This window comes from Megachile rotundata, chromosome 11, assembly GCF_050947335.1.
Source record: "Megachile rotundata isolate GNS110a chromosome 11, iyMegRotu1, whole genome shotgun sequence".
NCBI classification, from domain to species: domain Eukaryota; kingdom Metazoa; phylum Arthropoda; class Insecta; order Hymenoptera; family Megachilidae; genus Megachile; species Megachile rotundata.
Window position 1 is genome coordinate 12923610 of NC_134993.1, and position 15135 is coordinate 12938744.

Genomic DNA, 15135 nt, shown 5'->3' on the forward strand with positions numbered 1-15135 from the left:
ATTTTTCAGCGATGAAATTTTAATGACCTGCATCCTTGGCCAGTAGCCTAGAAAATAATTACAGAAGAATTGCAAAAGTAACAGTACATAGGATAAATCCTTCATCGATGACCGTTAATTAGAGTCGTTGACAAGCGTAGTCCTTGATAGAAATCCTATCTCATTAATGTCAAGAAAGCAAACAAAAATAATATTCAAAAACATACATTGAAAGCAACAGAATATTTTAAATATATCTTGCGCCAGCCTACCGTCATCTGGAACAAATTAAGACGATTCTAACGTCTTACAATTTGCAACACTGACCTTCTAAATCTCCAATGCACGCGCATTACTCATGAACGGAATGGTTTAGAAACAAGCATGTGTCTATTGTAAAATACCAATTTTACGTGGTTGCATCATCGTTAGTTTGGCTCGAAGAAGCGAAACATCTTGCCGACATCTTCGTGGAAGATTCGGATACGATGTAAGGGGAAACTTTCTTCTTGTCAGAGCAAACGTTCCATCAATCTCATGTTCAATCGTAAACTTGTTAATCTTCAGGGATACAACAAGGGAAAGTGGAACTTACAGAATTAGATGTAAAATGAGTAGGATTTCGAAATTGACGCCGTTAAGATCTCAAGGTGGATCGTTAGCAACGAGGAAATGAAACTTATCGATTTTTCACCGCGTGATCGCTGCTCCACATTTTCCTGATCGCTCGGTGAAAATAAGCGACGCGGAAGATGAACGGGTGAAGCGAATACTCGTACATGGCTCGGTTCTGGAGGGAGGTGTCAGTTGGAAAGTGCGAGCTCTTGTAGGAAGAACGAGAAACGTTTTACTGGTCAATTGACATGAGTTCGAAGTTGCGTTCGTTGTTTCTCTTCGCGTTCCTCTTTCCCGGTGAGTTTCAACGCGTTAAAAGACCCTTAACAAACTATAGTTAGTACGTAAACCTCTGTAAGTCGCTCGGACCCCAAATTGTGTTCACAAAAAATTTTGAAGAGTGCTGAAAATTTCTCCCATTTTTTTTTGCAATGAAGTGAAAATGTAAACAAGATTTCTCCAGGAACTGTAGCATTATTTTGATAGTGTGAAAGTTCGATCCTATTTTCGAGAACCGAAACTTAGGTCGTAAATCTTTTAAATATCAAAACAATACGAGAGTATGATATATTTGTTTGAAGTGTTTCGAAGTCGGGATAAAGATAGTTTTGGCAGAAACTCGAGGATTCAATTTTTGTTTATATGCGTATTTCAGCGAGCACGTTAGAAGGGAAAGAGAAACCGGAAGGAGCGCCGTGTATCGACCACAGTAAATTTTATCGGAATCCCAATACACCGGCACACAACGTTTGGTCTCCACCGGAATGTGCCAAGTACTACTTATGCTTAGGTGATTACTGTTGTATTATCCTCTTCAATGTGCATTCGTAAAATGACCCTTTTTTCTGTAGACAACGAGGTGTTCGAGTTCAGGTGCTCGCAGGGACTTTTGTTCGACGTTTCTAGACAGATATGCGACTTCAAAGCTAATGTCGATAACTGCGACGTGACTTCAGGTACATGATTTATTTCTTGAAGAGGTGCAACGGTGAATGGGTCTCAGTCTATGCTATTACATGCTCCAGTTGTCTCATATTATTACTGTTAAATGTAATCTTCAGGAAAAGCTTGTTTTTAAAATTTATGTTACTTCCGGCAAGTCAAAATTTAGCAAAAGAATTCTGTGAATGTTCAGAATATTTTTGAATTTATTAAAAGCTGTAGACAATCTTCAGGAAAAGCTACTACTTGTTTCTAAAATTTGTGCTACTTCTGACAAGTCAAAATTTAAGAAAAGACAATTCTGTGAATGTTCAGAATATTTTATAATTTTTTGAATTTATTAAAAGTTATAGACAATCTTCAGGAAAAGCTACTACTTGTTTCTAAAATTTATGCTACTTCCAACAAGTCAAAATTTAACAGAAGGCAATTCTGTGAATGTCCAGAATATTTTATAATTTTTAGAATTTATTAAAAGTCATAGACAATCTTCAGGAAGTAAAAGCTACTAGTTTATAAAATTTATGCTACTTCCAACAAGTCAAAATTTAACAAAAGACAATTCTGTGATTGTTCACAATATTTTATAATTTTTGGAATTTATTTAAAGTCATAGACAATCTTCAGGAAGTAAAAGCTCCTACTTGTTCCTAAAATGTATGCTACTTCAAGTCAAAATTTACCAGAAAATTCTGTAAATATTTTATTAAAATTTTACTTGTCGGAAGAACCATAAATCTACCCATGTTCTACCATGCTCCTTTTTGAAGCGCTTTATAGAGACGCAAGCACCGAGACCGCTTCTCGAGAACGGCGATTGCGATGAGAAGCATTTGGCTTGCGGCGATGGTACCTGCTTCCCGGCTACATACTTCTGCGACGGGAGCGTGGATTGTCCCGACGGCTCCGACGAAGGCTGGTGCGGTAAGAAATACTTGCAAGTTCAATGTTCATATCTATTCTAACCCGATCATTCAACCACGGGAGTAATTTTAATTCGATAAAAATAAATTAATTTATAGATCTTCGAAACGACCCGAACGGTGCGTTGACTTGTAATCCCAAGGAATGCCATCTGCCAAACTGCTGGTGCTCCCAGGACGGGACACGAATTCCTGGTAATCTAACTGCCTCTACGGTGCCGCAGATGATAACTATCACTTTCGACGATGCGGTGAACGCAGAAAATTTTGAACTCTTTTCAAGTAATGCCTATGTATATAATACTCTCAATTACGTATATAATTATCCGGAGAGAACGCTTATTATTTTTAATCTTCCAGAAATATTTTCAAACGACAGGAAAAATCCGAATGGCTGTCCAGTAAGAGGTACATTCTACGTCAGTCACCAATACACCAACTACAGGGACGTGCAATACTTGTGGAACGTTGGACATGAAATTGCGGCGCATTCCGTCACGTAAGAGTTTCCTTTAAAAAATGAATGGTATCAAATAACTGGTGCGTTAAAAAAAGAGAGAAACGGAAATGTGTATAACGGAATATCTGTTACATACGTTTATTTTCACCGAGCGTGTATCTAATTTGTTCTAATTGATCAGGCATCGAGGTCCAGAGGATTGGTGGTCGAGGAACGCCACCATCGAGGACTGGTTCGACGAGATGGTTGGCATGGCGAATATCATTCACGAATACGCTGCAGTTCGTTTAAAGGACATTCGAGGCAAGCTTCATAATTTCTTTCTACGCACAAGTTCTACATTTTCCAATTAGAATGATTTAGGTTTAAGGGCACCGTTCCTACGCGTTGGTTGGAATCGCCAGTTCCTGATGATGTCGGAATTCGGATTCGTTTACGATTCGTCCATGCTGGCACCGTTTTCTGATCCTCCCATCTGGCCATATACTTTGGACCACAAACCTCCACACGATTGCGTAGGTCCGGAACAGCTTTGTCCAACGCGAGCTTACCCGGGCCTCTGGGAGCTTCCGATAAATCAACTTTTGGCAGGTGTAAGTGAGCCAAGTGTTAAGCAATTTTGTTTACGATTCAACAATAGAATTACCATTGTTCTTGTCAGGATTATGTTTGCACGAAAATGGATACCTGCTCTTCTAATTTATCAGCTGAGGACGTGTACGGAATATTGATGCTAAATTTTAAAAGGCATTATCATAGTAATCGGGCACCTTTCGGGTTGCACTTCCATGCATCTTGGTTTCGGGAGCCAATGTATTTTTATGCATTTAATGTAAGTAATTTTAGTAACGTTTGTAGGAGCTTAAACTATGGTAGTTGTTTTCCGTTAGAAATTCATGGACGATGTGCTTCGACTGAGCGATGTTTATTTCGTAACGAGCCATCAGGTCATCGAATGGATGCGTCAGCCAACGTCTTTAAACGCAATCAACACCTTTAAGCCTTGGAAATGCGGTGTGTCTCAATTACAACCGTTTGAGGTGGCTTGTGATTTACCAACAACTTGTAAGTTACCGAGTAGGGTACTGAAATCGTATCGGTATTTGCATACTTGCTTCGAATGTCCTAAAGAATACCCTTGGTTAAGAAACGAATTCGGTTTGGAATAAGATGTTATATTTTAGGAAGGTTGTGAACATGCAAAATTATTTATTTAAGAAAAAAGACAAACCTGCATTTATATTTTTATAAGAAAATCATGTGTACTCACTACACATTACTGTAAGATTACGTGGCTTATAACATAAATTACTTCTAGTTATAACAAATTTTTTCAACCATTACAACTTACAAATCAGGTTCCTTACAAAATTATACTTCTGGTTAATTTATTAGACAAGTTTAACCTTCTTGCTGTATGAAAGGATTCTGAATAGATTCCATTCCATCTACCGGACAGATGAGTACCACAGATGTACCTCTGCACACGACTAAGCCTAGCATACGAGTGTCTTGATTTAGCTTGTATGGATCATCGGGGTCTGTAAATGTAAATATTGTAATAAACAATTACATCATTATAACAAGAGTATGCTTCAAATTACCTCTGAGGTATTCGGTAGTGTTATCCAGTACCAGGTTAAGGAGAGGATCGTAGCCTTTCAAAATTCCTGCAGCTTCCCTTCCACCAGCAAATTTTACTCTAATATTTTTCTCTAAATATTTGGAAAGATCAAGGATACTTTCCTTCCTCTTCCTTTCTTTAGGCTCTCCATGAGCATTTTGTTGCTGCAAGAAACAAAGAGATTGAAGGATCCGAAGGTTATGTTGCTAGAATAACAAACCTTTACCTGTTTCGTCGCCTGTAAAATGAAACGTATCAGTCAAAGCATTCTATTGATTTTTTATCAAAAAGGTTTTAACCTATGTAACTAATTTTTGTATACTTACAGACATTATTTGCTTTTTCTACAAACCGGGAATGTTACGCTACCGAACTTCAACGCGAGTACAACGCATTTTAAAACAGTGTTTGATTTGTAGGTTATATTTCTTGTTTGAGTTTTTCAAATATCGATTCTCGATTATTTCCCGCGCTTTACAATCGCTTCACGTTTGAAATACAAAGTCAAGCAGTATTTTCGTTAAACGTAAACAGATAAGGACAAATTGTGAATAAAGTGTAAGGATAATTCAAACATCTTTATTGTAATAAGGTAGATAGTTTTTCAAATAGTAACAACGGGAATACGGTAACAGTTGAAACGATCTCTTAAAAGCTTGGATTTATTTTTTATCCGATTTATAAAAAAATACATGTTAATACATGGTGTGTATGTGAATGAGTGGTACAATTGAAATGACGGTTTCATATTACGCTCTTAAGAATAAAGTCTGTGATTAGTTGTAACAAATGCTCGTTAAATCCTATAAACGGCAGATTCGTCGTTTCTGTTCCTATCTGTTCGGCGCCTATATCAATTTCCTCGTCACGTATCTCTCGCACCGTTTTAAATAAAATTGTCAATACTTTGTAATCGTTGTGCTCGCGATAAGTTTCTTTCCACAATGAATCGTGTTTTCTCTACCGTTAAACAAAATTGATATTGTACGTTGATTCGTGATAGATTTAAGTCGATGTTTCATTCACACTCAAACTCGCGCTACTTTTACTCCGTATATTGTCCTTAACTTCTTTCTGGCTGGCTGCTTTTGGATGGATACTGTATTACTGTGTACGACTAAAACTCATCGATGCAACAGCTAAGAACTTCATTTTTCTTACGATTTACGTTTCATTAAAGTTACCGTTTAGGCAAAAATTAAATCGTTCGATGTATAAAATTGCATTCTTGGATCGTGATCTCGACAAGCAGAGCTCAAATACTGTCTACAGATCTATCATGGTAACAATTCGTGTACGTGTTTTTTGTGTTTGTATTATCTGCCTGTAACTGTATGCTATTTCATAAACTTAAACAGTATTATATCATCCTATTCTGTCTCAGATTCAATTTAAAAGATCTGCTAGAACAGAGAACAGATACTATGACATCGGCTATTGATGTAACAAAAGAAGTTAGGTCGTAGTTTGAAACGTGTCTTTCTTCTAAGAGCGCTGGCAACGTTTTTGGACGAAATTAATTGTCAAACTTTATACATGGTTACTCTTCGCTTAAAAACTGCGACGAGGAGTTCACCAGCCATATTAAAAAATATATAGATTACTTGGGATGACGATATCTGAATAGATTTCTTAATACTTAATCGTTAGATACACTTAGTCGTTTTGTCATGTTTGCTGCTGATCTTCTTCCTGTTCGGACAACAACGGAATGCCATTTATTTGATCTACGTTATTGCACTCTGTTTCGTCTTGTTCCGAAAGTAATGGAACCACTTGCTGATGGTTGTTGCCCGTTTCAGAAGGTCGTCTACTTTGCCCGGGTAAAAACGACATTGGTATCGTGCCTGACGGTGTCGTTGGTGCCGATCGCGATAGCCACCGTTTCGTTTTGTTTTTTGAGCTTGGAAGTCCTAACGGCATGTACATCTTTCCACGAGTCCGTCTGGCTTTATAAGAGCCGACATCTCCTGGACTTAAAGGCCGTTGCGTAGAGCCGTTCGCGTTCAACGTAGACAAAACTTGAGGTCGATTCTGATAACAAGGCAAAACGGTGCTATGTCCACTAGGTAACTGCGGTAGCTGTTGTATCTTGTCTAGAAGTTCACGTAACTATAAAACAACATTAGACGTTAAAGAAATATATGTTTGATAGTGGATTTAATATCGATCAACGAAGCCGATTACCTCTATTGTTGGACTAGTTGCCCTTGGAGGCGAACACGGAGATTGAGCAGCTAAACTCGATATGTCAGATGTAGTCCTATGATTAGCCAACGACGCAACAGATCCAACATCCATGTTTTCCATTCTTTCGCATTCTACCGCAGATAGCTCATCCACGCTGTTATTACAAGAATATGGTGGTGGAATTATGGTATTTGCTTCGTTTACCATACTACACATAAAACTTGAACTTAAGGAGTCTAATGTACTCGCGTGGGAGAGCGATCTGAAATAACGCATCACAAATCCTGAAGTTCCTTTGCCAGATCCTTCGTCGTAGCCAATCACTAATGGATATAGATCTGGTTTGGCTGTAACCTGAATATTAATATAACATAGACACTTGTGCAAATAACATAATCTTACATAGATAACGAATGTTTACCTCACTGTAAGGAGGTGGTAGAGCCTGAACAAAGGAACTACAACGGCTGTAATGAGGAGGTGGATACCATGGAGCCGTGGAAGCTCTGTCGGAAGAAGTACAGTCTTCTACCATAACAGAGCGATGGCGTTTCCACAGCCAGCAACCACATGCTGCCGCTATAGCCAATCCTATAAGTACCGCTACCCTGAACAGCACAAAAATTACAACTTGAATCATTATTACACAAAATCTGCGATACTAAAAGCTAAACAACTAACCATAAGTACCAGTAAGTCCAAAATAGGAAATTAAACATGTCTGAGGCAGAGTGAAGTTGAAATACACCGTAACAACAGCCAAAGGAACAGCACTGTTTTGGAGGAGAGCAGCTAAAAAATGAAATTACCTGAGTTATTTTAATTTAATATTTGTGTAATATATGTAAACATAGGAAGCATAGAAGAAATTGAAACTTACACATGCCCTCCATTGCACAGCCTAGAAGACACCTACAAAATCAATAAAAAGGTATTATTAATAAATGAAAATTATAAAATTAGACTTAGTTAAAATTTAAATAGAATCCAGTACAATGAAGCGTTGCATGCAAATCTGTTTAGACATTTTGTTTAGTATGTCCTGTAAGAGTCAATTGAAAAAAATCAATAAAAAGAAATGTTTAAAAATTCAAGAATCTATAAATGAATGCCACGATACTTGCTGCACCAAAATTCCATCGATAATCTCGTGGCCACCGAAGATCATCTTACTAGAAAGGATTGTTTTTGTCACGAGGAAGCGTGTACGGTGCAACGATAATTTGTCACGTATCATTGGTACAAGGAAAAGCGTAGCAGTTCAAGTTGTCATGAAAAAAAGTGGATGTGGTAAAGACTTACGCATGAACGAGAAACACAACGAACAAAGGTTCATTGTCTAGACACGGACGAACCGTGCGTGAAACCGATGTATTGATCGGCCTCAAGTCGAGCAGAATAGAACAAGGAGACACTGGTACACGAGATATGCGCTAACATTCTACAGGGCTATAGCATGCTGCAGCGGTATACGATGGCTGCATCATTAAAACAGTTCTTCGTCGTCGTTCTTACTTGATCGACGAACAACAGCGTCAGGAGTGCGGTCAGCACGAGCACATCCAACGCGCGGCCTACAGCTTGCACCATAATTCTACCACGGAGTGCATGCCACCGCGCCACCTTATATGCTTCGATTTCGTTTATCATATATCTACCGATAGCTGCAGAACCCGTCTTCCTTCCTGTTCTAATTCCAATTTCCTATTCTCACGCTTTGTCTCAAATCGTTACCATTCCAATTAATCTCAGTTTATGTATGAACAAACTTGATATCATTTACACATTTTCAAACTTAGATATCATTTATACACTTATAATAATTTAATATTATAAACGAACACTTTGAATGCATACCACCGAATGGTAATTCGTACCTTCAATATTTCAAAACACTTTTCGATCGAACAGAATGATAAAACGATAAAAACAAGAACAGAGTATTTTATAAATATTTAGGTAATTTGAAGAAATCTTTTGAATCGTGATAAATACTGTGTGTGTTCGTATCGATATATCGAGTTTTTACAAATCGATAGGGAAAATGTTACGGGAACTTTGGCGGTACAATTTTGAATTGGAAATGTACCGACAGATTGACTGTCGGTAAGTGTGTCACGTGCGTGGCGACGCGTCGATCCCATTGGCCGGTAGAGCGTGCGACTGTATCGTGATTGGTTGCTATGGTTCGTGTACCTGACAACCGAGAATGCTGGGCCGGCGTATTTTCGCCGCGCGATCATTCACAGTGTGCGCGGCGTTGAGTGCGTGAGTGTCGAATCGTGACGGGCGCGCGCCAAGTACGGATACGCGTTATTTAAGTTGAGAATGTGCGTGATCAAAATGTGACACTCGGTGGATGTCAGCGTCAACGATGATCTGGAAATACGTCGACCAATGGAGCGAACTCGTCCCTGAGTGAAAGTGACAGCGTCCGCGTATTCCTTGCACGGAGAACACTTCCGGAGAACATGAGATTCCCGTAACAAACCAAAGGTAAGTCAATGCGATTGCAGCCGGTCAAATTTATCGATAACATCGTTATCGGTTTCGCCTTACGAGATTAGTTTCTTCGAAGATTGCATTCTTCGAAGCTCTAAAATACTTTTACGAGAATGCCATTCGCCGATCAAATAGCCTTGTTAAAGCATTCTCGCCTTTCATTCGGTTCATTCATATTTTGCTCCCGTTATTAATCTCGTCGCGCTTCCGGGAAGCAACGTAACTATCGGGTTCGCGGTAGTGGAAAGAGTTGTCTCACCAAGGAAAGTTGTTTACGTTTTAATGCAGGTTAGTTGGAACTGAGCATGGTACAAGAATGCAGTATTACCAAGGTCGCATCTTGCAAGATCGCTCACGCGTTTTAACGATTCGAACAGAGTCAAGAAACGACATGCAAATGTTTGTGTTTACCGTCGTTGTTGCGAGCGATTATTGTATCCGACGATGCACGCGACTGTTCGCAAACTAGTACGACTTATGCATATTGTATGCGTATGGTGTCACCGGCGCGAGGGTTTACTTCGAAGCGCTTCAAAACACGCGGAATCGAGTCGCGTTCTCACGTGTCTCGCGAACGCGTAACGCGATTTCCACGATACGGCGGCGATAAACGAACGAGATCGTTGCGCCTGGTACACATTTCTCTCGCCTTATCTTTCTCGTTCGCGAGAAGAATGCAATGTAAAGGCAGACTACGTCGCGCTCGATTTTGTGCAGAGTAACCGCAATAACGTCGAATCGATCGTCACAGTAGGATAACAGATTACAGTCGGCTTTTGTGTCGTAGTCATGGATCGTAGTTGGCGGTAACCGCGAAGACGTTCGCGGTCTTCCCCCGAACAAAGAAGTTCCTTCATTGTTGGGAACCGAGCGTACACTCGAGTGCTTCGAGTGCGCTCCTCGCAATGCCTCGTTAACATTCCACGTTAATCCCTTTTCGAAAATTTTCACACGAGACTTATCCTAGAAAAACACGTGACATTTTTCCGTCACGAAGGGGTTAGGTTATCTCGATACAGAAAAGAGTGGTACATACTGATGCATTTTGTTTAGTTTTTCTACAGAAACAAATATGGCGGCGTAACTGAAGAACCATGTGTGCTATTCTATTTGTAATTGGTATACAGTTTTCTATTTATAATTTCTTTAAAATTTATCAATTTATTTAAAATTGATTTACAATTTATTTCAAATTGATCTGTTTACAATTGGTGTCATTGTTCATTCTTTTTCATGTGTACCCCGGAAAGGATTCGCGCGGGAAAATTTGAAAACTGAAATCAAGGCTCATTGAAAAAAGGGACAAGGAGATACGCAACGATGGAAGGATAAAAGCGAAAGCATCATATCCCGTTTCCGCAACGTGGTCCAACCACGTCGAACTTTTCCTGCATTCGGCCCACTGACTGCTTATTTATATCCCGTCGCGTGTGCACCATAGCGGCGTAACTCGGTTAGAAGTTCGCGGTATCGCATTGAATTTCACATTGTCTACGTATCTCCGCCATGTAATTCATTGAACAAGTGTAACGTTAAGGTGGTTGTATCAAAAGTTAGGACATAAATGTCATAAAGTATAGATAGAATGCTATTGTCTACCGGGCTTAAAATTGCATTATTGTTTAAGTATGAATATTTTGTACATGTGATTGAGCTTTAAAGTTTTGTAAGCTTTGTGATACAACCACGTGAACGGGTGGATTTTGGAACAGGGGGAAAATTAACGCGACGAAATTCCGTGCATAATCGGTGCACGAAACTCGCGTGGGTGTCCCTATCGGTGCAGGTAGACCCGTAAACTCGCCAGGTGTAAATAGAAGCGAACGCGTAACCCTCGGTTACCGAAGCGCGGCCGAGCGTGACGTTTTCTTTGGTCCCATTGTCAGCTGGTCGCCTCTCTCTTCTCTTTTCTCGCCACCGTACATGCTCGACTTTCTCAAACCCATTGCCCTTATTATCATAAGAATCCTCGTCAACGGTAATGCGCGGACCGAGGAAAATTTTCTGTTCCCTTCACAAATTCTCGCGGTTGAGCGTGTAAAGATGTAACTAATCGACTCTTGTGAATCCTTCATGCTTTTGTTATGTTTGAATAGTCAAAGTTGATTTGGAATCTTTGTAACTTATTGTAATGAGGGTATAGGTGTTGCTATGTAAAGTTACTATATAATATTGTATATTAAATGTATAAAAATATTATATATTGTTTAGTACATAATACTTGTAATACACTGTACGTACTGTAATTATACACTTCTCATTATAATGATTTTTTTCTAATGAGGAGTATTATAAGTATTATAGTATGTATGGTGTATTATAAGTGTTATGTACTATATAATGTATATTATTACAATACAGTATGAATATTATATAGTGGCGTAATCATATAGTACATAATATTTATATATGTAAACACTATGTTATAATAATTAGGACAATTCTCATTATAATGGTGTCATATTTTATAATGAGAAGTGTTATAATTATTATAGTATGTATAGTGTATATATTATAAGTGTTATGTGTTATGTAACGTATATTGTTATAACATGTACAGTATGAATATTACATAGTGACGTAACCATGTAGTACATAATATTTATATATGTAAACACTGTACTATAATAATTAGGGCAATTCTCATTATAATAGTGTTATTATATTTTATAATGAGAAGTGTTATAATTATTACAGTATGTGTAGTATGAATATTATATAATTTATATGTGTACACTATACATACTATAATAATTAGAACAATTCTCATTATAATGCTATTATTTTTTATAATGAGAAGTGATAATTATTATAGTAGTGTAGTATATTATATATAGCAAAGGTATTATAATTAGAAGCAATTAAGGCATAGGAAAAACACGTGACCCAGCAGGAACCAGCATCGAGCGTAATCTAGGCGATTAGGGAGAGAAAAAGGAAAACAGCGGAGACAGCTGTGCCTCCTCGACGCGGTCAAATCTACTCTAGTTACACGCACGAAGAGTATTTATATCCTTGGCTGCGATCAAAAGAACCCGGTGGTCGAGAGTCGTGTACGCGAGCGAAAATTTATACGCTTTTCTATTTTCCCTGTTATTAATCCTGTCATCGCAATTTTTCTCTCGGTTCGCCCTCTGATTCGAGGGCTTCCTTGCCTGGGAATTTGCGCTCGCGTCCACGTATGGAACCGCTCGCGCACGAACATTAATTGACGCGATAATCTCGGCGCATTCCCTCGCGTAAACGCATACGTACAAAGGATGCGTACTCGCGAGATTCCATCGGGAAACCTGTTCCGACCGTCGTCAGGGTCGTCGTCAGAATTGCCGTGGATTTACTCGATAATCTTAACCCACTTATCGCCGCGATCATTATATCGATTCGAGTTTGTATCTGTCAGGGAATAATTAGAAAATTATCCGTTCTGTCTCTGCGCCGGAGACCACGAAGACGTTTAAAGTCCGAAGACGAAGGCCTACCGTAATTGAGTCCCGTTTAATCGTGTAACGCGAGGAGACAAGACGAATAGTTGAGCAGCCGATTACTCGATGATCGAGTTCAATTAAGCTAGACGACCACGACGGAATTCTGTGTTAAACGAATCGTGGGACAGGCATCATCGACTGTAGACAAATTAGAACCGAATATGCGGAGACTTGCTTGTGATTTTTGTGATTTATACCGGCTAAGAGAATCAGAGATAGGGCTAGGGTAGAAAGCTGGCTATTATAGTCCAGCGTATGAATTACGAGTGTGTGCATGGCGGTGACGTGCGCCGATCGGGCAATGGTCAGTGCCGATAGCCCTCACTTTTCGACCCTATACTTAGCGGATAATCGACGCAATATACTGCGCTTATTAGCGGATATAATAAGCCCCAAACTATTCGGTTTTGTTGCTTCTCCCCGAACAAATTCGCCGAATGGAATCGTGAGCTGGACAAAAAATAACTTGGACGCTGGCCTGTGATTCATGGGGCAAAAATATTTCTTGCATAATTTTTTTGAAGTAGCTTTTAAATTTTTTTTTAAGTAGCTTTTTGCTGGTGCAAGTTATACAAGTAGTGATAGGTTAATTGTTGTAATAATACTGTTAAAAATAATAGGCAGTATAGGTTAATTTTTAAAAATTATGCAAATAGGTTACTTGTTACAAATATTGTAAATAGTAATTGCTTAGCTGTTATAAATAATACAGGCAGTAATAGATTAATTGTTAAAAATAATACAAGCAGTAATAGGTTAACAAGTACTAATAGGTTAATTGTTATAAATATTGTAAATAGCAATAGCTTAACTGTTATAAATTATACAAACAGTAGTAGGTTAATTGTTAAAAATAATGCAAGTAATAATAGGTTAATTATTACAAATAATGCAAATAGTAATAGCTTGACTGTTACAAATAATGCTAGTATTAATACATTAATTGTTACAAATAATACTAGTAATACTTTAACTGTTACAAGTAATACAAATAGTGAACAGATCTTTGGAATCGGTGAAGCTGTACTGTTATACATGCACATATATATAATTAATAAAATATATTTATAACAGAAGATGTAAAATGTAAGAGTATTTATTAATTACTTATTGTTTTTGTATCTAACAAAATACAAGAACTTGAAATTTTATGCAGCACATTCTTAGTGTACACAAGATTAATAAACATCAATCTTGTACCATTTATAAAGATTCAGTTAAACCGTAAAGTCTTTAGTATCGTACAAAATAAACTGAGATCTGTATAATTATAAAATATTGTTGTCAATCAAGAAAAAGTATAATATGAAAGAAAGAAAGAAGAAAGTATTAAAGCTGTCAGGAATGAAATCCAGGGCCTTTCACCTGTAATGTTCCACCGCTCAAATAAACTGAGAACACCTAAAATAAAGTCTTGATAATTACAAAATATTGTTATCGATGAAGGAACAGTATGATATCGCGAAAAGAAAGAAAAAAAAAATTTGGAGATGCCGGGGATCGAACCCGGGGCCTTTCACATGCAAAGCGAACGCTCTACCACTGAGCTACATCCCCTGTTGAAAGAACCTGCGATAAAGCGCTACTCACCGTGTTCTCATTTTTACAATTCACATCATGATTATTCGAATATTATACATACTGTTACATAATTTAAACTGGAACAGTTTCTTTTTCATTAGCCAATCGCTGACATATCTTACGGTTGCAAAACCGTTTTGTCATCGTGGGATGAGGAAACGTATGAAATTCGCGCGAAAGAATTTCCGTTCATTAAGATCGTTCCACTTTTCCAATGGACAGATATCGCAACCGTGATCGATGCATCGATTTCATACCTCTCGTTTTTCCGCCATCGTTAACTCCATCGTTTTTACTCCTCGTTCCCACGAAAGTTACGAATTGTTCCAAGCTTTCGGATGAATAAATATAGCAAAGTTTTAGTCGTGCCGATATCGACCGTTACTGGATCTACATCAGGGAATTAGCAAAGCAAATAAGAGAAGGCAACGAAGATAATAACCGCTCGAAACCTAGGATTAATGGCCTACGATGCCACCGCGAAAACGAAGACCGTCGAAAAATTCGAGCGAAGGACCACGCTCTCGCATAATGCGCCATTGTTGTTTCCGCGATATCACGTGCACACAGAAAGGAACGTATCGTTGCCGATCTTCCAGTAATCGAATACCAGAATTCGAATGACTCATTGAATGTTTCTTCAAACATTCCATCAATGAATATTGCGGACACTCTTTTATTCCTAGACGTTGTAACACTTTGAAAATTTATACAACTAAAAATTGAAAAGTACAGAAATTCATCAGAAATGTATTTGTAAGGGTAACAGTATATTTTATGTTATAGTTTATAGGTAATAATTAATATCAACTAATACATGCAATTGTTATACAG

The 15135-nt window shown here is 38.2% G+C and overlaps 3 protein-coding genes and 1 non-coding gene across 22 annotated transcripts in view; 1 reads left to right on the forward strand and 3 right to left on the reverse strand.

The window, feature by feature from the left end:
* Positions 1-15135, forward strand: part of LOC100882646 (Chitin and LDLR binding deacetylase 3) — a 31204-nt gene that overhangs the window by 1675 nt on the left and 14394 nt on the right. For 2 of the 16 annotated variants that reach the window (XR_013040007.1, XR_013040009.1), the window contains exons 2-11: positions 1250-1384; positions 1446-1550; positions 2317-2460; positions 2559-2958; positions 3101-3222; positions 3283-3512; positions 3560-3751; positions 3810-7664; positions 7829-9229; positions 10486-15094. The gene's annotated coding sequence lies outside the window, so the exon portion shown is untranslated. The other 14 variants (XR_013040016.1, XR_013040014.1, XR_013040010.1 and 11 more) reach the window with 14 other exon arrangements.
* On the reverse strand, positions 4109-4890 carry LSm7 (U6 snRNA-associated Sm-like protein LSm7). 3 transcript variants are annotated; one of them, XM_012298371.2, is made up of 4 exons: positions 4870-4890; positions 4770-4781; positions 4524-4707; positions 4109-4460 (listed from the first exon to the last, which is right to left on the reverse strand). In XM_012298371.2, the coding sequence occupies exons 1-4, from the start codon at positions 4873-4875 to the stop codon at positions 4321-4323; spliced, it is 342 nt and encodes a 113-aa protein (XP_012153761.1). In that variant the 5' UTR covers positions 4876-4890; the 3' UTR covers positions 4109-4320. The 3 variants fall into 3 exon arrangements, with proteins under 3 accessions (XP_012153761.1, XP_003699330.1, XP_076393744.1); XM_003699282.3 differs by having other exon boundaries at positions 4764-4781; XM_076537629.1 differs by lacking the exon at positions 4770-4781.
* Positions 5188-8383, reverse strand: LOC100875547 (uncharacterized). 2 transcript variants are annotated; one of them, XM_012298347.2, is made up of 6 exons: positions 8249-8383; positions 7614-7645; positions 7424-7525; positions 7155-7341; positions 6731-7087; positions 5188-6655 (listed from the first exon to the last, which is right to left on the reverse strand). In XM_012298347.2, the coding sequence occupies exons 1-6, from the start codon at positions 8381-8383 to the stop codon at positions 6212-6214; spliced, it is 1257 nt and encodes a 418-aa protein (XP_012153737.1). In that variant the 3' UTR covers positions 5188-6211. The 2 variants fall into 2 exon arrangements, with proteins under 2 accessions (XP_012153737.1, XP_003699266.2); XM_003699218.3 differs by having other exon boundaries at positions 7415-7525.
* Positions 14206-14277, reverse strand: TRNAA-UGC (transfer RNA alanine (anticodon UGC)). Its single transcript has one exon. It is a non-coding gene; the product is annotated as a tRNA-Ala (tRNA).

What these genes read in the sequence shown, in the direction of transcription:
- LOC100875547 (XM_003699218.3), bottom strand. Translation starts at nt 8,383, where the DNA reads ATGATAAACGAAATCGAAGCATATAAGGTGGCGCGGTGGCATGCACTC. An exon ending in CTGTGCAATGGAGGGCATGT is followed by an intron (nt 7,526 to 7,613) that starts GTAAGTTTCAAT and finishes TTCATTTTTTAG; the next exon opens with CTGCTCTCCTCCAAAACAGT. An exon ending in TACCACCTCCTTACAGTGAG is followed by an intron (nt 7,088 to 7,154) that starts GTAAACATTCGT and finishes ATTAATATTCAG; the next exon opens with GTTACAGCCAAACCAGATCT.
- LSm7 (XM_003699282.3), bottom strand. An exon ending in CACTACCGAATACCTCAGAG is followed by an intron (nt 4,461 to 4,523) that starts GTAATTTGAAGC and finishes TTACATTTACAG; the next exon opens with ACCCCGATGATCCATACAAG.